Below are 23149 nucleotides of genomic sequence, written 5' to 3'. Positions count from 1 at the left end.
CCATTTTCTGCAGAGAGCTCCGTGACTCCTCTTAGCACATATGTTCAGTTCTGTCATAAAGTGTACCATTAGGTGTCCAAAATAAACAAATCTTGTCATTGTTCATTTCTGGTGCTTCTTCTCTTACCATTCACTCTAGCTATTGGCTCACATACAGTGCAGTATTCAGATTGGCGACTTCTGTTTTAGTGGATGTTACCTTTTTTTTTGTATTGTACAAAGATTTCAAAACTGAAAGGATATCACTGGTTCTAGATGAAACCTCTATTTGCCACAAAGATAAAAGCTTAGCTATCTTTTGTAAATCAGCATGACTCAGCCATTGCGGAAAATCACCTTGAGGTCACCAGCTGCTGAAGGCACATACCTAATTCACAAGTGTTGAAAGCGGCTAATTGTACAGCGTTACTACTAGAAGAATATAGCTTTAAGCAAAATGTTTAAAAAAATTAAGTACATCGTTGGAATATATGCAATTTCCCCTTATTTTATCCCTTTAAACACACTACAAGTACAGAAAAATAACTGTTGATGTTCCAGAAATATGATATGCTCCTTCCACTTTGACATGACAACACAGCTCTGAATTCCTAAGCATGTGGTGTCAGCCCTTCAACTTCATTTCTGATGGATTACAAAGAACACACACCCTTGCTCATCTCCATATAGTCATATGGAGTAGGGCAGGGGATGAAGGATAGGCAGAGTTTTGTTGTCCAGCAGGCAGAGCTGGAATTGCAGGTCGTGATTTCAGTTCAGCAAAGGCACTGTGTTGTCAGCACAAACAGGAAGTTAGGACACACTGCATTTCTGGCAGATCAACTGATATTTTTCTACACTTGCACTGTTTTTAAAAAGAAAAACATGGGGAACTGTGTACCTATTGCAGAAATGTGCTGAATACAGTTTGAGTTTTTGTTCATTTCAGACATCCAGACTGGTTCAGACAAAATGTCTATTTTTAAGCCTAAATTTGAATATTTAAAGCAAATAGATTGAGTACTGGGAAGTGTTCTGCCATTAAACAATCTTATGATTGTTATGTGCATGTGTTTGCTTTAGCTGGTAGCACCTACAGAGAAGAAATTGTAAAAATAAAATGTTACTGGAAATTTGCTACTCCGGGAAATGCTTTTTCTGCACTAAAAATAGCCAATTTGTTGAGGATAAAAAGATTCTTTACCGATGTTTGTAATGCAGTAATAACAGCTAAACACAGTTTTGGTTCCTCATGTAAAAAATTAACTTTCAGAACTACAAAAAAAACATAGAGCAAAGTTCAGTTTCAGCACCTCTGCCCTTTCAAAATTTCACTCCTGTATGTCAAGCATGAACAAACCACAAGTCATTACAAGTCCTCATCTCAAAAGCAAACCCGCAAATCAAGATACAGCTGCCACTGCATAAAACTGTTACCTGGCACCCCAACAAGATCTGCCATTGAAGCCACCCGGATTCCTATGCAAGTTTTTACTTTGTGACAAAGTCAAAACCTGCACGGGGCTAAAGCATTACCTCACCCTCCACATGAAAATACTCGGACCTTGCTATTAGGATTCCCTTGCATTGTCGAAGGTAGGTGGGCTGAACACACGTTCCCCTATAGCAAAATCTACCTGGTGATTGCAAAGAGGCGGTGCATGCCAAGCTATTTCTTAAAACTAAAACATAATTAGCTTGTTTGGTAATGAAGTCTGAATTGCAGTATATCATAACATACTTTATGCACAGCTTAAAGGAGAACTATGGGGTTAGGGCTTTTCCCCATAGTTCTCCTTAGGGTAACGGGAGGACACAAACTAGCATCCTCCCGTCACCCTAAGCTCAGTATACAGCGAGCTACAGCGATATACTGAGACGCCGCAGCTGAAGCGGATCCCGACAATTATGTCTGGATCCGCCCAGCTGTACCCGCCCCCTCCCCCATCCGTTCTGCCAGTCAGCACTGTAGGATCGGAGCGGGGAGGGGGGAGAGAGCTGTGACAGGATCGAGAAGTGAGCAAACGCCGGTATGTGTTCGCTCACTTCCCGATCTACTGAGCCGACCTGTGACAGTCTCATTGTCACAGGTCGGCTAGAACTATGAGGTGAGTTAAAAGCACTCACCTCATAGTTCTCCATTAATGACTCAGAAGAGGGACATGCCCCCCTTCCTCAGTGCTAGCAGTGATTGGAACCATCTGCACTGTCTGCTGAACACTCTTAAGCACAGAGATATAGCTGGACATGAAAACAACCCATACAAAAATGTTTATTTGTAAAGACAAAATTAATAAAAAGGGGTAGAAAAATTAAAAATAAAATTGACCTAAAACCTTTATAGCTACCCTTCAAATATTGTGCCACTTATTCAGCTTGGAGGCAATGTGGTGCTTGTGGAGACAGTGTTCCTGGGTTTTTCAATCTCCCTCTTTTAACTCTTTTATGGGCCAATTCTCAGACGTTAGGGCTAAAACACATATTCTGCCTGATAATCAGACTTTTTACGTCCGCTACTCGTCTACCATAGATGCTACATGAGCATCTGGCATTGTAGTTCTCATGCATGCATGAATCCTTGTATGTGAAATGGAATACTGCTGGTGCTTATTTAGAATGAGCAATAATTTTACAGAAAATGGTGTCCCCAAATGAAAGTTAAAAAAAGTCAACTACGGATACATGCACACAAGTGATTTGCTAGAGAAATCACAGCCCATGATTGTCTCAGAGATAATTGCTAGTGATTGAGGATCATTCTCGACACATAGGGATCAAAGGATTGTAGCATGTAGTAGTGATCAACTGCTAAGGATAGCACAATGCTCAAAATTTGTAAGACTGTTGCTACTACATGCAACTGCATGTGTAGCGATCACTAGCAATTCATTGTGGGTGATTACAGTAGCAAAATTTGCCATATGTGTGCCTTATTTCTAAAAGTCATTCTGCATTTGGCCTAGTTATAACTTTAGCCATCTAGATACAAACAATAGCCCCGTGTGTGTATATACTGATTTCCCCTCTACACTGAGCATGGCACCTGCTGAGAAATTATGGATCAGGCCACAGACTCACTAGTCATACTGCCTAACAATAGTTTGTTTATGTCATATATTGAAGCACTAGCAATACTATCGAAACTATAATGAGAGTGTTAAAGTTTTCATACAGAGTAAATATTTACACTCACTGCTATTCCTGAGGTTTACCTTAGTACTGAATTGGTTATAAACTTACTTACACCAAGTGCATACAATTTAATTTCACATTAACATTGCCCAACAAGTACATACAGTGGAGGCAGACATTTATTCAGTCAATGTAAATGTTCTTTAGAATGAAATCTACCAGCACAATCAACATGTACAGTTTATGTCAAACAGTATGACATCCCTCCCAGATCCACTTTGTGGTGATGATACAAATGTAGTTTTGCTTGAATGACCAAAACAATAAATATTGCTAATTTTGTATTGCTTGATGTTTGGATATTTTAATGCTCAACTGCAGGGAATCGTGAAATTCTAGAATCATTCCAATGATTCATTAATTGTATGATTCTCTATATTTGGACAAATCTGCATGAATTTATTTAGGTATTTCAGGTCAATTCCCTCATCACAACCTGTATTGTTTTCAGTCTCTAAGGTTACCCATACACATGACATGATGGTCATCTAATCTGTCTGTTGATGAGGTACGGTGAAAAAAACTCTACACCGATTTCCCCCTACTAGTATAAACCCAACACTGATACTCCTCACTGGTATAAACCCAACACTGATACTCCTCACTGGTATAAACCCAATACCGCTTTCCCTCATTAGTATAAACCCAACACTGATACTCCTCACTAGTATAAACTCAACACTGCTTCCCCCCACTAATATAAACCCAACACTGATACTCCTCACTGGTATAAACCCAACACTGATACTCCTCACTGGTATAAACCCAACACTGATACTCCTCACTAGTATAAACCCAACACCGCTTTCCCTCACTAGTATAAACCAAACACTGATACTCGTCACTGGTATAAACCTAATACCGCTTTCCCCACTGGTATAAACCCAACACTGATACTCCTCACTAGTATAAACCCAAAACCGCTTCCCCCCACTAATATAAACCCAACACTGATACTCCTCACTGGTCTAATAAGCCTCAATGGTATAAACCCCATACCGATACACCCCTCCCCCATTGACACTACTTGTAAGCTCCACTACTTGTAAATAATTAGTTAGCTACATGGATAGTATACTCTGATACATGGATTACATACTTTTATACAAAAGAAATGGAATGGTTTGGTTCAATTGCACAGTCAAAGTGGACTATAAGGACACCAATGAAATCCAACTGCATAAAAAAATAGAAGATGCTTTACTTTCTAAGCAGCTAAATGACTGCAGTGAGTGCCAGTGCTATTTACTATGCCCAACTCTCCCTTGTATTGTATAAAGATTGGTTGTGCTTCTACTTGAATACCATTATAATCACACCAAGTTCAGCACAGTGTAAATTAGAAGTCCTAGTGTGCTCTCTGTGTCCCGGCTGACACCAAGAAAGGGAGACTGCCTGATAAGGCCACAGAATCAGTACAAACATTTTTACTTCCCTGGCCATAATTATGGAGCAGTATCGTCTAACTGTTCTTTATGGTGTTGCTATCGATGAGTCAGCAAGGCCTCTCCCTCTCTGTGTCCATTGCACATGCGGATGGAATTTCTGCAGCTGATAAAGTGAAACTCCAAACAAATTTTGTAGAGAGTGGGAAAGAGATAGAAACTCTTCCAGGTTTTTACTGCTGCTGTTATCTTTTGGCCAGGCGGCAGTGAGCATCGGGACAGGAAGTGAGGGAAAATCTTTACAGTTGGCACACAGACAGCAGTAAAAACCCAACAGACATGCTGCCAAGCCTCCCGCCCTATTAATTATATGTCAAGATAATTGGAATGGGATATTCATTAAGTTCATTAAAATAGAGCTTAAACTAAGACTTATTGTCAGTTTTGGACTGGGGAAAGTGTTAGTACCGCTATCAGATTCTTGTTGTCTGGGCCCTGTTGTGGAGGTTCTCCTTCACCTTTTTTTAGAACATATCTACCATGGACACATAGCCATATAAGAAACTATTCCCAATCTATTTATAAAAACATAATAAAGTTGTGGCTGGAGATTCACTTTTTTTAGTGAGCCTCTCAGTTCCTTAGTAGATGACACAATGCAATAATGAATTCAGTGTGAGTGTGGACATTTGAAGAGATTTCTGTCTGGTCTCAAACCATCATCAGGAGCCGTAGGAAGTTTTCTCCTGCAGAGTTGTGATTTAAATAATCACACCAAAATCAGTGATTTACTACCATTATTACTTCAGCATAATATCTACCTCAGCATAATATAACTTCGGCATAATATGGGATTGAGCGATCTTACATCACATAGTCATTTATGCCTTGAAAAGCACATGAACTCTACTGAAGGCAAATGACTAATCAGCAGTATTGCAGTGAATCTTTCTGCAGCTCATTTTTGCCCCATCACTGATTTACCATGCCTTGTTCTACACTGTGTCTCTGTGTAGAAGTGGCCATTTTGGTAGAGGCAGGGCTTTGCTTTCTCATATCAGAGCCTCCTGCAAAGTGAACCGTGAGCGGCACAGTAGTGACATCACCAAATCTTCTGTTTATATCTAGTTACCCTGAGTCCGGCCAAGTCTGGAAAAAGAAACGGATCAGAGTTCCGTTTCAGCAGACTTGATTGTGCTGGATCAGGGTAATCTGATGTAAACAGACACAAGTGGTTTACATCCGACTCCCCATTGGCCAACATGGTCATTTCAGTTTTTCCTCCGTCACAATGGTGACATCTACCGTATTTTTCCGTCTATAAGACGCCCCCATGTATAGGACACCCCCGACTTTTCTTACCCAAAATTCAGAAATCAATATTTTCCATGCTCTTTTGCATAACTGATTACATCCAGTTTAAATTTTGCAGAGTAAGACAGCCGCTTACTGTTACCGGTATTTACCGGTATTTTTTTGTTTTCTGACATTTTTATGGGCTGCCTGTTGCATCTGGGCACTGGCTACACGCTCTCCACAGCATCAGCTGACATCAGGTACATAAGGCTCATGATTGGAGGAAACCTGTTAGCAATCGGAAGTTTCACTCGTGAGGCTAGTTTGCAGAGGTATCGGCAGTTTCGCAACCGCGGTACTCCTCTCGGCCCCCCGTGTATAAGACGCCCCTCCATTTTTAGGTAAATATTTTTAAGAAAAAGTATATTCTTATACACGGAAAAATACTGTATTCTGATCAGCAGGGAATCTGCGCATCGGATCATGTGAAAGGGGCTTAACAGTAAATATGGTTTTCATTCCAGAAACTCCATTCATTCCGAAATCAAATGTTATAATCAAACTAAATTTTGAAGGACATTGTACAAGTTACATAGTATTTGAGGTTGAATAAATACATAAGTCCATCAAGTCCAACCTATTGTGTGTGTGCAAGTCTATCTAAGCATTATTGAATGTTGTGTGAACGTTCATACAAGTGTCCCTGGATGTTTCAAAATAGATTGTGTATTTAAAGTAGAGTTGTTGTTATCATTATTATTCAGGATTTATATAGCGCCAACAGTGTGCGTAGCACTTTACAATATAAAGGGAGGCAGTACAGTTAGAAAACAATTCAAGACAAGATGATTTGGAAGACCGAACTTTTAAATCCTTTAAATCACTTTGCAAAAAATACCAGTAGCTGATTTCTGATGTTGACAGCCATAAAGAGTGAATTATAATACGACATGCCTCAAGTTGATGACTAAATTGCAGAGTGTAATTCCAGACTTTTCACCTTTCTTGCAAATGTCATACTGTAATGCTTAGGCAATCTATCACTTGCCTTGTTCATTTTTTGCTTCTGTATGCTTTTTTACCTGGATCCATAGAATCCAGGAACACATAGTTGGAGCCTTCCAGCCAAACTATGGAAACTGTAGACCATGAGTAGGCAGCCTCAGCTGAGGTGAAACTACAAATGCCATGCGGCATTGCAAAACTCTTGGCAGCCACATACATGTAATTTCACAACAGCAAGAGTGCTGAGGTTGCCTACCCCTGCCATAGATGCATGAAATGTTGTGTGGACGTTTCATAGATAACTATAGAAAGAACTCAATAGCTACAGTATCTTATTGATTAATTACAAGTATTTATATAGCGCTGACAATGGATGCAGCACTTTACATAGTGCCCATTCACACCAGCGTCTGCCCTCAAGTTGCTTACAATCTAAGGTCCATATCTCACATGCATACAGGGCCGATTTAGACTCTAGTTTGTCTTTGGAGTGTGGGAGGGAAGCAAAGTACCCGGAGGAAACCCACGCACGCACATTGAAAAACATGCTAACTCCTTGCAGATATTGTCCAGACCGAGATACCAACTGGGAACCCTCAGAGCTTCAAGCCAGAAGTGCTAACCAATAAGCCACTAGGCTGCCGGTTGAAAGAACTCCATAGCAATGAGCAAAGTTTGGCCATTTGCAATTGAGCAAACACTTCAAAAGGCTGGTGCCATTTTGGGACAAACTAAGTAATGGATACAGTGTATTTATTTTTACGCATCTACTTTTGGGCCAGAATAACAGATCCAATCCAACAGCAAAAAAACTAAATAAAAAAAGGTCAGTGCTAAGTAAAACTTTTAGCTCTATATGAAATAAAAGTAAGTATATTTGTTATGTAGAAATTGATGTATTTGTGGAATATAGATATATGTAACATGTGCACAATAATATGGATATATTTAACATTTTTGATGCATTCCTTTAAAGGCCCTTTAATTGGATAGTTCAGAGTAGCCTTCCATCCTGGTAGACTTTTCCTACATAGTTCCAGTCAGCCTTAAACCCTCCAGCACCCGTGGTGCCTGCAGTGCTTTTGTAATGATTTACAGGCCTCCCTTACTCAGAGGTGGTTAAAGCCCAATATGTCTACAACACATCAGAGGAAGTGCTGGGGAAAAGGTCAGAACCGGGATTGTGTAGCCCCCCCTTCTTCCCTTCTCATTGTTGATCTCCAAGGTCTGTACTCCACAGCAGACAATTCCACACAGCCCCCACACAGCAACATCTGGCAATCCCCTGCACAGACCTTCTTTTCCTTGTAAGCCAGAGGAAGAGAGTGAATTACAGAAAATGAAGGATTTTTCGGATATCCTATGCAGAGATGTCTGATTACGAACACAGATGTGTTATGAGATTTTATGAACATGTCTGTAGAGGTTCATGTTCAGGACTCAGCAAGGGGAAGCTTATCCCTTTACATGAGTGGGCAATTATACAGTATGCGGAACTTCTATTCCATCCGGCGTGAACTTTTTATAGGATAATTCTACCAATATACATAATTTGGTATTAATATTGGTGTATAATAATTAAGCTAGTATTGAGGGGAAGGTAGATCTAATAGAGGGGTTGCAGTACAAATGAATAGACAGTTTAAAGGGCCACTAAACATGTATTACACACTGCAAAGATGTGACTTTTAGTTCCCAAACAGAGATGTCCCTCCAGAAAAGAAACATTATCCAATCTATGGGACATCAAAGAATGAATCACATAAACTGACCTTGTGTATGTCCATAACTGTACAAAACTGCAAGTATAATGGGGAGCTTTTCCCGCCAATTTAATGTCTCCCAGAACAGTTATGTTTAAGGCATGACAATTGTCAAGGTTTATAGTGTGCTTATTTCAGCTCAACCAAACTTGTAAGCCCTCAAATGGCTGGTATTATAGCTGATCACATGGGCAGCACCATGGCAAATGCAATCCAAATAGAGGCCAACAGAAACCAAAACAATATTTATAGGGTTCGTAGAATTGCTGCCAGCTCACCCCTGTGTATCCAAAATTGTAACAAGTGGCAACATCACAGATAACCATTGATTATTCAAAACCTATAATATTTTATTAAGACATATAAAATCTCCATAAAAAACAATCGCATTGTAATTCCAAATATTTAGGACCATCACAATGCTGAACTTCACAATTATTGACTCTCAGAATAATTACATTTGAGAATACAGTTCAAATCCTCATAATTGTATACAATTCCACAAAAGTATATATTCTCATCAGATGTTCATATGGCGATCCAACCTTCTAAGACCTTCAAACTTCTTCTGAAAGTCAATAATTGTGAAGATGGCGCCTTCCTTGGCTGTAAGGGATTAGGAGGGTGTATTTCCACTTTAATAACGCAGTTATTGGACACCTAAAAATAGTGTGTGAATGGATGATAAATAGTGTAGCTTATTAAAATGCACAATTTACAAAACAAAACCTAGGTTGCAGTATGGAGTACTGTACAAGATTTCTATCTGTTCCTCTCCTACATAACACAGGTCAGCGCAGGTACAGATAAGACCCGTTTAATGCTTGAGCAGGAAAATTACCGGCATGTGACATGCCTATGTGCCACAATGCTGCCGGTCTGATATAGTAGTGTATACCCCAAAAACAAAAAAATTGGTGACTCCTAAGGCCCCATTCACACTAAGCGACACTTACCTTGAGCAGATCCGGGTGGCCGGCATAGCGCGACTGTTCGGGGCGACGATCGCGTGACCTTCACTGTCGGGCTGCATGCAAAAATAGAAAAATCGCGCGACATCCGTGGGAAAAAGGGTCCCACACAAGCAACCCGCGACGAGCGACATGGAGCTGTTCAATAGAACAGCTCCATTGAAAATCATTGGACGGCGACTTCTCGCGATATCGCGGCGGAAATCGTGAGATTAAACGCCCAGTGTGAATGGGCACTAAAGCACAGAGCCAAAGTACTGCGTTCACCATGAAAGCAGCCATGTACTAAAACACATGATGCAATCTGACCTTTAACCCTGACAACAGTAGCAAGAACAGTTAGTCATAGAAAGCACAGCTCTGCCTGTCTGCACTGACAGCAAAGTAGACGGTGTGAAAAGATTTACTGAGGGTTACAAGGAAAAGCACACTAGCAATACACTGACATGGACCACTTGATTCCAGGAATGCAGCAGTTGTAGAGAGTTTTATGCAAATTTGTGCTAAGCTTACACAGACTACCCAAGAAAACCATGATCATCGCCTCGTCAGCCAGCCTTCTTTGTTTATTTTATCTCTTGGCTTTTACGGCCGTAGTTGCTCCTGTTTCCTTATAAATGTTTATAGCTTGCTAGTCCCAAACAGAGAGCTGTCTGATGTTCACAATGGGTTTTCAATGGGTAGCTAGTTTTTCCAGACACATTCAGTGTTTTCTGTAGTATATATACAGCAGGGCTGGACAAATCCCAGGAGCAAGGTAGCCAATGCTCCTTAAAAATTACAACTGGCGTCTAACTTTTGAGCTTTTCTCTAGTGGTCAGGTTTTGAGTTGGCTCCTAAAAAGAATCCTACTGGCTCCTGGATTGGGCAGACTTGCTCCTGAATTCCATATTAATTTGTCCACCCCTAATATACAGTATTATTTATCATTTACCTGTCTGGTCCCTAAGTGAGCTGTCCCATTGAATATTTTAAAGGGTCCAGCCAAAACAAAACCTGAGATATTTCACATTGTGATAACATTTCACGTGTAGCTGAGTGTAAAGTTGTTGGCTTAGATTGTAAGTCATCACAGGCAAACAAGAGAGGCTGTCTGCAGTGCCTCACCATGGGAGTGCAGGAAGCCATCACCACTCCTTGTGTTTTGGGATCCCTGGGGCTGATGATTAGGATACCTGATATGGAATGTGATAGTTTTCTCCATTGCTCCACTGTTAAGATCCATATTTGTGAAGTTCCTCCATCACTCTCCTCCACTTACTGTTCTGTGAGCTCTGCTGACATCAGAGGGATATCTACACAGAATACAAGATATCTGCACAGAAGAACATAGCAAATGGTGATAAAGGATGGAGATCAACAGAGCATCTTCATGGTTGGAGAGCTTCACAGTTTAATATCACACTTGAGCTGTCACTCTCCAGCCGCAAATACCGCTTCCTTCTGGTTGTGGTGTCACAGGGAGAAAAGTAAGGGGACATTTCTGCAATGGAGACACAAGCAGCAATAAAATCCTGATTAAAATCTAAAGATTTCCAATTCTATTTAAAGATAAAACACGTTTTGGCTATAGCTTGGACTAGGATCACTAGGTCATTAGTGCAGACATGTTGTAGGCGTCTGTCAAGTGCCTGTAATTTGATCTAATACTAAGGCAATGCAAACCTATACAATCTGTATTGATACTTCACAATTTATTGATACAATGTGTTATCTTAGATGGGACATTTACATAGTTCAGCATAACAACATAAAACCTTTACTGCCAGTCTCAATCGGCCGGAATACACAGAGGTGCCTTTTGTCTCACTAATGCTGCGAAGTGACAGCTTGTCATGGTACATCAAACCAATGCCACCTACTGGCCATTTAAAGGCATGAGTAGGTAAGAAAAATGAAATTCTGCCTAGAGGCAACATTCATCATCATTGTAATAATAAAATAATTAACCCTTTCGTCGTCTTGACCCAGTTGTCAAAATACATTTAAACTGAGCAGATCTTGTATCAAAAGAAGCCAATTTCCTGTTCTACTTTCAAATAGTAATAAGCAGAATTGTTACCTCTTGTATAATTCGGTGCCAGAGCAGAAGCACTTGAGGAAGTAAAATACTGTTTTGTAGCAACAAAGCAAACACTATCCCCCAGATGACCTCGGTCAGCACTTTTTTTTTCTTTGTTTAGTTGTAAGGAATTTAAAGATGGTGCAACATATGTTCTTTTGTGCATAAGACCATTCTTTATGATACCAATCTAGGTCACTCTATATTGTCATACTAAGGGCTAGAGTCACAGGTGCTGTAGGTGAACAGAGTTTATCCAATGCAGCTTGCAGGTAACACCTATCTGTCTAGATTGGATTATTAACCATAAGAGGACAGCGCCGTGCTATGCGTGTGGTCAATGAAACATGGTATCAAACAGGAGCAGGTTGGACATATTAAAAGAAATATATTTTATGAAGTAAGGCAGCTCTAAGAATAATTATTTAGGTACTGTAACCCTTACCATTCATTTCCCATCTCTTTAAAGAGATTATACTTCAGTGCATGTATGGAGTGAAAGCTGATCTTAACTGAGTAGTTGCGTGTTAATAGCAAGAACTCCTCTTTTGGTTCTCTGACTACTAAATATACTCAATATATCAACAGCACTCGCTAACTGTCTATAAACAAAGTTGTCTGGAATGCAAACCTTTTCTTGAATTTGACTCAGTATCAGTCTCATGCAGCCCACGGTACAACAGATCTCAGACTGGGAAAGGGAGGAATCAGTCAGTTTTACTGCAGTGCAACAAGTATGTTGATAGGAGGAGAAAGCAGAGTCACAAAGAGAGGAGCTCATTAGCCTGTTACCTCTTTCTTCACTGTGCAGCCACAGGATGTGCCAAGTATCCATTTGTCTGAAAAGTCCTATGCTAACAATTTAGTTAGTGTAGGACTTATCAGACAAGAATGTTTTTACCTGAAATGATATTAGGATTAAACAATGTGCTAAGTTTAGATGAAAATGGTTTTTTATAAACACCTAACAACTATTGGTCACTACAGGAATGGCTGGCATACTGTACATTTTTATAATCTAATATCTGGAGGTCCAGGGAGGGCTCTGGAAGCACATCTTTCTTTGGGGGAAGTAGAGAGCCCACAGCCTGCCATGGCCATTGCACCATTTGTGCTGTGCTCCATTCTTACCACCATATTGGTGAACTAGCTGTAGAAATAATTAATTGTTAAGTGTAATGTATGTGGTGCGCTGTTAGAGAAGAATGCTTTGTTTACATGTGCTGTAATTTTATTAGGGCACATCACACTTTATGGTAGAGTGACTATTGCTTAGACTAAAGCATGCATTGCATACTAACTACATCATTCTTTTTTATGCAGTAGGATGAGATAGTTCTCGTCACTCATACAAATAGTAAAAAACGGCACTGAATAAAATGTGTGTTAGCTATGTCATTATAAACAGAGCACAGTATTCTTATTTTTCTACTGGTACATATGCAATGGTTGTCTGAAAATATAAGAAGAGAAAAAAAGACTATCCATCTGGGTTAAGATGTTTATTCATGTTTATACAGTCATCTGTTCTACACCAAAGACTAAGCCCAATCGGTCAGCTTACCATCAAGTCTGTCTTGGCATGGACTTACATTATTCCCCTTTTATACAGACTATTGACAGAGAAGGCTGCGAGTTCCTTTTCATTTCAGGATGTAACAACTCAGAAGATGGCACTGTTGATATTTTCTGTTTGCTTCTGTATCTCCTTATCGGCTCTATCTGCTGCAGAAATGTTCATGTACTGCAAAGTTGTAATGATGTTTTATCTTCTTTATTTTTAGATAAGAAAACAAAAGTGGTATTGATGTCATAATGCTGATGTTTGATCCAGTGCCAATCAAGCAGGAGGCCATGGAGCCCATGTCAATGGTATGTATAATCTTGTATAATGGATAATGTGTATAGTGGAAGTGCAACACATATAAAACTAATGCTTTGAAGACAATCAGTTGTAGTTTTGGCTTTGAAAGAATCTGCATAATCTGTTAAAATATTATATAGTGCAGGTTTACCTATGAGAGATGAGACTTTCCTTCCTTAATTATGAAATATGAGACTTTTCCTCCATAAATTGCTTTGCTTACATTGTCCATGGCTGATTTTTGTCCATGAGCATGTAGCGAGGAGACACCCATGTTTACCATTACTACCTTCATGCAGATAACAGATCATGTCGCCCCTTACCTGAGTGTGCATTACAGTATCAGATAGCCGTGTCCTTAGTTATTTACATCCCTCTTAATCATGGGGTTCTGTTATTTCATTATGTTATACACACTCCGGTGTTTATTATCATGCATAAAACAAACGAATGTCTATGGAAAACTTTACAGTGTATGTTTGTAAATTCATAAATAACTCTGCAGCAGATTAAAGCTGACACAAGTATAATTACTTTCAAAAACAAAATTGATGTTCGGAATGTTTGTTCGAATATGTAAATACCAAATCTCATTTACACTGAATTCCTAAGTGAGTTTGGGCAGAAAGGTGATAAACTATTTAGTCTATTTGCTCTTCTCCCAGTACAAGATCTCCCTGCTTTTTAATTAGATCAGAGTTCTTCCTAAACATTAAAATGTTTTCTTTGGTTTTAGATAGTAAGAAGGGGTTACAACCTCTTTGATGTTTTTATTCCTCTGGGTCCCCATTCGTGATATTTTCCCTCACTTCCTTTCACATGAAAAATATACAATCTCCTTTAGATTAACCAATGACTATGTAGTGCATGGGCCTTCCTAATTGGATACAGATTGGATAGTTTAGGTAGGTACACAGGTTTGGGTAAATCTAGGTTTAGGTTTGTCCTCCTATTATATAGCTTTAAGACCATTGTACAGAGACTGTAAAACTAAGTTTAAAAAAAAAAATGAAAAAAGAAAACTAAACTTTATTATAGAGACAGATTACTTGAAAAATGATTGCCGTTCGTGACTTTTCTAATCACTAACAACAATTAAACCCTCCTAAACCAATAAAATGTTTGGGCTGAAGTCCTACTTTAAAATCTCAGGCCACGCGTCATTTCATTGGTAAAACATCTGCTTCTGTTCTCTTTTACTCCCAGCACAGCAATTCATAGTAGAGTATACAAAATGTTTTTGTCCCCAATGCCTTTGTGCGCTCTTCTATAACAGTGTTCTGCAGAATTACTCTGATCTATGTACTAGACCAAGTCCAGCGACTGGTATTACATAGCGGGGCTCCAGAAATTGGATTTATGTATAGCTATAGAGCAAAGTAGAAGCCCGTCTGCTGCTAATGTTCTGACTCTTTCCTGCATCTCCTGCCAATGCTGGCAGCAGCCTCAGAGCTTGCACTAATGTCCTACAAGTTCACTGCTAATGAAGAACTAGTCAGGAGTCTGAGCCAGCCTCAAGTCTCCAAAGTCCCAGCAGTCCGATCACCTTGTCTGCTTTCCTCACTGCCTTTTTCAGAAGACTTGTGTCTCATGCAGCGGATGTAATTGTCCCACAGGCAGGATGTCGATACTTAGCAGTAATTGTTTTAGCAGGACGTGAATGAAATAGGTTTTCCCTCCACTGTAGTTTTAGGTCTGTGCATGAGAGCTTCAACGCAAAAGAGTTGCTGTAACGATCTTCGTTTTTGTTTCCGCATGCCGGCAGAATAATTAATTTTAGGGGTTTTACAAACTGCTGAGTGGATTTATACCAGAGGCCATTTTGGATATTTTAGTGGGCTGTTGGGGAAAAAATGAGAAGCTGCAAATTTGAGAGTATTTGTACTAAAGAAGAGGACAATTTACAGTAAACCTGTCATGGGAAAGGTATGGTGGCCTCTCTTGCCTGGCTGTTATGTGAAGCTTTTACAAAGCCCAACTGTGAGATAATTTTATTTTAAATGCCCTCTAGCATCAGTGAAAATAACAAAGCGGCTTTTGCTGCAGTACTCTCCTTGAACCAGAAATGTTCCCTGCAGTAGTCCTTTTTTGACGATAGATGTCTTCAGTCTCCCAGGAGGAATGATGCTCAGAATACCTTTTCCTGAAAGAAATGTGAATCTGGCCCATGGCATTGGTCATGTGGTCTCTGCTAAGGGATGATGTAAGACAGATGGCCAAGCAGACTTAAAATATATTTAGAAATGTATTTATTACAGATTTGTATATAGCGTTGACAATTCATGCAGCACTATACATGAATACATACGAGGGCCAATTTAGACAGGAGCCAATTAACCTACCAGCATGTCTTTAGAGTGTGGGAGGAAACCACCAGGCAAGAACAGGGAGAACATGCAAACTGCAGATAGTGATCAGGCTGGGAATTGAACCAGGGACCCCTGGTGCTGCAAGGCTAACCACTACACTACTGTGCTGCCCATCTCCTGATACCATTCCTCCCAGGTCCTCTTCATTGCCAAAGACCACATGACCAATGCCTTAACATGGGTCATATATCTTACCTTTGGTGGGAGGCCAAATTTTAGCCCAACTGAAGTATTTCAGCCCCATGTTGCCATTTCCTTATATCATGCTGACTAGACTATAAAATGCTGCTTTAATTTGTGTGCATTAATAAAACGAGGAAACCTACTGGCAACCAATAGATTGCTCACAGCAATCTGCATTTACTTTGGAACCAATGCCTTGTTCCAGACAAATGATAATTCCATTATTCCTAATAAATGTAACCTATGAAGTGAAGGATAAGGAGCCAAATGCTGCCCTTGTGCTTCTGTGCAGTAAGAAATATGCTTTCAGGAAGCCATTTGGTTTCCATCCTGTCATGAGAGCTTATGACGTTAGATCATTTCTATAAATCTACTGCTGGTCCTCCTACCCTGTGTTTGTGAAAGGAATCAGGTTGCCATGGAGTTCAGTATTTGCAGCATGTGAGAGAATCCTTGAAAAAAATCTGGGGCGAATTCTGCTGACATGTTAGAAGTGAAATAAAAATATATCCATTGGAAGGAAAACATTTATATGTTCTGCTGCTAAAATCTCTGATCCAATTTGGATCCTTTACCCCAGCTGTGGTCTGGAGACCATCTTCTTCTTTTGGCTTAATCATAAAATGTTCTGGCATCTTGAGAGTGATGGAATTTTTGATCCAACAACTGTTTTAAGTCTTGTGGGTCTTCAGCTACTGTGGGTATACAAATCCTAATGGTCAGTGCAACTTGTAGTTCTCCAACAGATAAAGACCTTACAGATGGCCTTTAACTTTGGCCTTGGCAAAATCTGTTTTCATTAAATGTGACTAACCATGGGGGAATTTGGAAAGACTGTTGTGGAGACTTTATAGGTTATTTATGCAGTTACAGTTGTTCTAGAATGTGACTCTGTGTTTCCAAGTGTATTGTAATTGATATATAATGTTATAGTGTGGGAGGATGCCAGATTCTAATGTGACAGCTTCTGGTGCCTCCGTAAGGGATAATCATTTTCACTAGTAGGCACATACACTAGACGGGGCATGTTGGAAGAATGCCAATAGGTTTTGGTTTATTTATCTTTATCATCTTTGCATGATCATGTGATTATAATGGATACATGACCAACATTTTCCAATATGCCTATCAAGCTCTTGATGGTGAAGGCCAATGTCAAGGTCATTCTCCTTCTAGACGTGACTAGAATATTATGAGATTGCAGCAGAAACATTTGTTTCGTGTAACAATTTGATCTAGTCTCTGGTTGCCTGGATTTAATGGTGAATGTCTTATTTACATGATCATTCTCTCTTTTGCTTCATGTGTCATTATGGTTGCATTTGTTGCTTGGAAACACTTGTGTATTGTTACTTTGCACTGTCATGGATTGTACCTGTTGTCATGATACAGTAAAGCTGTGGAACTATTTAAACATGCATTGCAGTCCAAATTGAAAATAAAGCCTTGAAGTGCACAAAGGGAGCAGAGCCGAGCTGCTCAGCACTTCTGGTTTCCTGCGGTGCACCGGTCCACCAAAACCACTATTTGTCAGTGGTCTGGTGATTTGAGGATTCAGGGTTTCAGGAGTGGAGTTCCCAAAAACACAATTGCAGGCTCCTAGCTATCTTTCACAATCACTGCCTGAGCTAAATATAAAAGAGGCAGCACTAAGCGTGTGATAGCCACCCATCTGATTCAAACCTATCCTGAACATTTAAATGTGATTGGTGATACTGGAAGCTGAGAGAGAGGACATTACCCAGCATTAATGTAAGAAAGTGTGCTCCTAGGTACCTAGGTAATGAGATTTGTTAGACCTACCTGTTAAAAAGTCCAACTTAAAAATAAATGACATATAGAAGCCCAAGGAGGTAAATGCTTCCTTGCTGTGTGTTCTTTTCATTAAATTATTTTTTATTCACTTGAAGTCTGCTAGAATACCTGCTAGAAAACTAGACTTCTCCAGGGTATTCAATTCCCTAGCATAGCCCCCATGTCATAGCCCTCTCCTCTTCTGGGAGTGTCTCTCTGAGCTGACACAGCTTAGCCGCTCTAAAACAGCTTAGCCGCTCCTCCCCCTCTGATGACATCACATTCCAGATGGCTGCACGCAGCATCAGTCTCAGGGCTTTTGAATGTCTACACAAGGGAGGCTTTTAGGGCTTGTTCACACCCGTGGCTGTGCATTCTGTGGCAGTAAAGCAGCAACACATGTTAATTGTCACTTTAAATGTCATTCGGAATGGCACTCCCACATACCTTTCTGCCGATGGATGAATGGCACCCCGCACAGGTGAGGTATGTTCCTGCATGTTGCAGTTAAACACGTGTGTTACCACAGCACCATATGGTGAACTGACCCTGGCAGCTAAATGACATGCATAAAATACATTACATGCACATATAATCTTATGGGAAGGTTTTTGCCAAAATGAATGGTCTGGCAACAAGCTGAATCGAGTAGAATTGCTGATTTTAGCACAACTGCAGTATTTGCAAGATAACATTAGTAGCCTGCTGATTTCACTTGTTGCCTGAAATTGCTGACTGAGATGTTGATTTATAATGATAATAATAATAATTATTATTATTATTTAGGAAAATTAACAGTTTTACACACATATAGCAACAACAATCAACTTTCCATAATAAGTGCATAGCCTAATTGGCAACGATGATATTAAGTGAGTCGATTTGTAACTAGGATCCCAAGAACTGAAGAGTACCACCAAGATTTGTTGCAATTTAAAATAGCTATATAACATACTGTAAACAGCATCTGTCCAGTGCCATGGCCTAAAGGGTCAAAGTGGGTGCAGGATATCATCTCCTTGTAACATCTGTATGGGGTTAGTGCATGAACTGGACTTCCTACCAACAGGATTTTTTCCTACCAACAGGAATTCCAGTTCATCCCCATATTCTTCTTTGTATGCTTACAGAATATACACCAAGTTCATCATATTCTTGGAAGCAGGTCCCTGATAAACCTTTTCCTGAGCAGAAGCTGTAAAATATTTATGAATAGGTGTAGGACGAATATTGCTGGTTCTAGTAAACTATTCAGTCACATGCATGAATCACAGATCCGATCTTTTCCTATAAAATGCCACAAAGTCACAAAGCTGAAGGTGTATGGAACAAGGCTGGGGACTGACCTGGAAATCACGTGTTTCCCATTCTGCTAATTATGTTGCAAGCCAGACATGCTCTCAACAAGTATAACCTATGTGAGAATGATGGCTAGATTATCTGCGTCTGAAAGAAGTGCAGACTTCTCCGCTGGCACCAAGCACACATCTCTCCTCCTGCCAAACTTCCAGCCGGTTACTTGCAATGACCTCATCTTCTTCCAGCCTCCTTAAAGGCGCTCTGGACACTCTCCGGCCTTTTCTCCTAAACAGACTCCTTGAAATAATCACCGTGATTCTACTTGTATTAGGTCATTTTGTCTGGCACTTGAGAGAGCTAATCCTCTTTACTAATATTTCAGTCCATTTCCTTAAATATGTCAGACTGCATTTGCTGAGAGTATAAAGATGTGTTCAAAAGCTAAGTTTACCTTTTATACCATGTTTCATGTCACTCCCATATTCAGGGTGCAAAATGGTCACATTAGTAACCCCCACACACACTTATCTGAATCACAGGCTTCTTATTCCCATAGGCTGCTGCTGTTTTTTTTAATCTGGTGCACCTGTATGTGGGTCCACCCACAGAGCCTCGCCATGCATTTACAGATCATTTGACAGGATCAGTAGCCACCACAGCAGAGGTACTTGTAGTTTTCAATAAAATACAATTGCAGTGACATTGCTGCACAAAGAACTATGGTGTTGCACCAATTGCAGTAACTTAATTTAAATGATTTGGGTTTACTTGGAGTGGGTTTCGGCTTTCCTGTACATTATCATTGCTCTCTGCAATGTGTTATTAAAGTGATAATAAAGTCAAAACATGCTTTGAAGCTATTTCAAATGCTTTACTGACAATTTTTGCTGAGAGTATAAAGATGTGTTCAAAAGCTAAGTTTACCTTTTATACCATGTTTCATGTCACTCCCATATTCAGGGTGCAAAATGGTCACATTAGTAACCCACCCACACATTTATCTGAATCACAGGCTTCTTATTCCCATAGGATGCTGCTCCTCGATGTGTAAAAGTTTTAGTTTCCTGCCGAATCAGCTGGTTTACTGAGCACTGGCCCTGATATCCTATTTTAGGGCCCATTCACACTATCCAGTGCATTCATCGTACAGTATCGTGCCATGAACGCACTGGATCGCAAACAGGAAGCCTCCCAGCGTTCTGGGGTGGGGGGATCACACTGCCCTGCGTTCCAGAGCAGTGCGATCTCACAAAATTGTGCGTGCACTATTTTTCGGCAATCACACTGCACGTGAACGCAGGGCATTGCTGCACCACTCGTTCTGATGCAATCACACTGTGGGTAGGAGGCATGTCTGTCACTGGCACCACCATGCCCCCTCCCACCCCAGAACGCAGGAAGGCTTTGTGTAAGCGATCTAGTGCGTTTATGGCATGGTATTGTGTGATGAACGCCCTGGATAGTGTAAATGAGCCCTTAGGGTGGTTCCTTTCTCTTGCAACATCCTGTAGAGCCACCTTTGTGTGTACTAGTAAGCTGTGTGTGTCTCCACAAACACACAGGCACAGCAAGACAAGACACTCTCCTGCACCCTGCTCCCCACTCCTCTATCCTCCCTTCTCTAAGCTAGTAGATGGATCTGCTGGACACTTCTCTGTCCTTTGTGATGTTGGGCAGGAAGTTCAAGGAAAAGAGAGTTGAAGCTGTTCGGAAACATGATGAGTGTTAGAGTTTGGGTAAAAAGGGCAATGTATATTTGATTGATCTGGATTCATTATTGAAAATAAGATTGAGAGTTGAATACTAGTTTAAACAATCTGGCAGTAATCAGTGAGCTCTTTCTTTCAGTTTCTAAAAAAAACGCACTTGGAATGTATGCCACGAAGTGATTTCAGCTACCTGGTTCACATTTTGTAGATTTGCCACCAAAAAAAAAGATATCCAACACTGTGGAATGAAAATGATGGCGTTCAGCTTCCTGTGCATGCTGCGTTGATGACTTCAGAATCTTGTGTGCCCTGTTTATTACTTGTGTAAACACTCCTCTGGAAAGGGAAATCATAGCTCAGAATGGGATTCTGTCTGACATCGGACAGCAGAGGAAATCTCAGTCAGCAGATGAATCGTTGATTAATGAGTACGAGGAAATAAAATATAGAATTCCCAGAATCTGTGGACGGTTGTGATGACTTAACATCAGGTCTGATGTACAGGGAGTGTGTCAAATGTACGGTGTTTAGCCTTTTTATATGCACTTTGGCATTTCACTGGGTACCAATCGAAAACACATCATTCGTGTTTGTTATAATTATTTCTATTGTGTATTTTTGGTGTGCTTTCAGACCTACATAAGCTCATTACAATCTTGCAATCAGCCCACTTTCTTCTGCATTGTTATAAAGAAGACTTGTTTTTAAGTAAAATAGAGGTTTAGGAGGAAGTGAGTGGAGAATCTAAATATTGCACAACTTTGTGGCCTTAAAGTTTACATCAGGGTAAATAATTTTAAAAAAAAGAACATATGCAGTACATCTTGGCAATGCATGCACATCTTCCCAGATTTTATCTCTTTAAAGACCCTGCAAGTACAGAAAAATACCTGTTGATCTGCCAAAAATGCAGCCAGCTATAAACCTGTTTTGGGATGATATCACACAGCATTTTTGTGGATGGAGCAGTGTCAGCCATGCCCAGTTTCTTTTGCTAAACTGCTCACCCCTTTTTTTCTCAGCACCTTCACAGTGATCTGTTTTTATTGAAAGACTTGGGACTGAAATTTGAGAATTGTATTTCTCTCATTTACTTAATTAACATACAGTTAATAACGAAATACTTTGTGAATAAATCCCTGTTTCCTCGATAATACTGGTCTGTGTGCAAGCGCATATGCTGAGGTCGGCAAATTCAACTACGTTGGCGTGCTCGACAGACCACCGGTATCTGCGCTTAGTATCGGGGCATTTTCACGAGTATGAGTACTTGGGAAAATGCCCATTATTGGCAGTGCTGTATCCCTACTTAAAAATATAATGCATGGCTGGGACTTGTAGTCCTACATAGTTGGAGCTATTCTGCATTACTGTATAATCATCATACAGCAATGCAGTATACCACCAGCTATGCGGTAATACAAGTCCCAGCAAAACATTATAATAAGTCAGCTATGCAGAATGCCACCAGCATCCCCCCACCACTATAATGCATTGCTGGGACTTGTAGTCCTACATAGTTGGAGCTATTCTGCATTACTGTATAGTCATCATACAGCAATGCCGAATACCACCAGCAATGCATAAAAGTGAGCACTATATCACCAGCATCCCACACACACACACACACACACACTTCCTCGCACTTTAAAGTCTCTTGTGATCTCTGGGGATCTCTAAGAAGGAATTACTACACAGTACTTGCAGCTACAGAGGTTAGTGAGGGCTCATTTCAAAGTGTTTCCACTGCTTGTTAAGAATATAGAAACACATTAATGCTCAAGGTCTGCATACGGGTGCACTTTATTCATTTTTTGTTTTGATGTCCATATGTACATATTTTCTCCAGAAACAGCTTTTTGGGCAGTTGCACACATTTACCTATGCACTTATATTTTTTCTTCCTTCTTGGTCTCATGGAACACAATGTCACATCGGTTCAAGGAGAGGTGACATGTGCACAGCAAACTTATTGCCAAAGCTTTCCAGAGGTGTGGGGTCAACACAGTTGTTTAAAAACATGTTCCAATACCTCCCAAAAGCCTGATTCCAAGTCTGTTTGGCATGGAAATGCAAATTCCTGCTCATCAGCTCTATTTTATAGTTCTTTTAAGCAAACTCTGCAAGTTTTAAACTGTGAAGTCACCATATTTTCCCGGCTGCCAATTTTTTTTCCCCCTCTGCAAATGGCACCATCTTAACAGCAAAATACAGAGAACTGTGATGATTACAACACTTTAGAGGGGTAGAGGGGGGGGGGGGGGGTTTTGTGGACCCC

General features: G+C 40.2%; 1 protein-coding gene across 1 annotated transcript in view; it reads left to right on the top strand.

The window, feature by feature from the left end:
* The window catches only part of KLF3 (Kruppel like factor 3), a 59603-nt gene that overhangs the window by 27374 nt on the left and 9080 nt on the right, over nucleotides 1-23149 (top strand). Inside the window, exons 2-3 of the mRNA XM_018567237.1 lie at nucleotides 7237-7247; nucleotides 13438-13525. Coding sequence (XP_018422739.1) covers nucleotides 13469-13525 — 57 coding nt within the window. The 5' untranslated portion in view covers nucleotides 7237-7247; nucleotides 13438-13468. The remainder of the gene's footprint in view (nucleotides 1-7236; nucleotides 7248-13437; nucleotides 13526-23149) is intronic.

This window comes from Nanorana parkeri, unplaced genomic scaffold, assembly GCF_000935625.1.
Source record: "Nanorana parkeri isolate BGI_ZX_2015 unplaced genomic scaffold, ASM93562v1 scaffold1024, whole genome shotgun sequence".
NCBI classification, from domain to species: domain Eukaryota; kingdom Metazoa; phylum Chordata; class Amphibia; order Anura; family Dicroglossidae; genus Nanorana; species Nanorana parkeri.
This window is presented reverse-complemented; position numbering and strand designations above follow the sequence as displayed.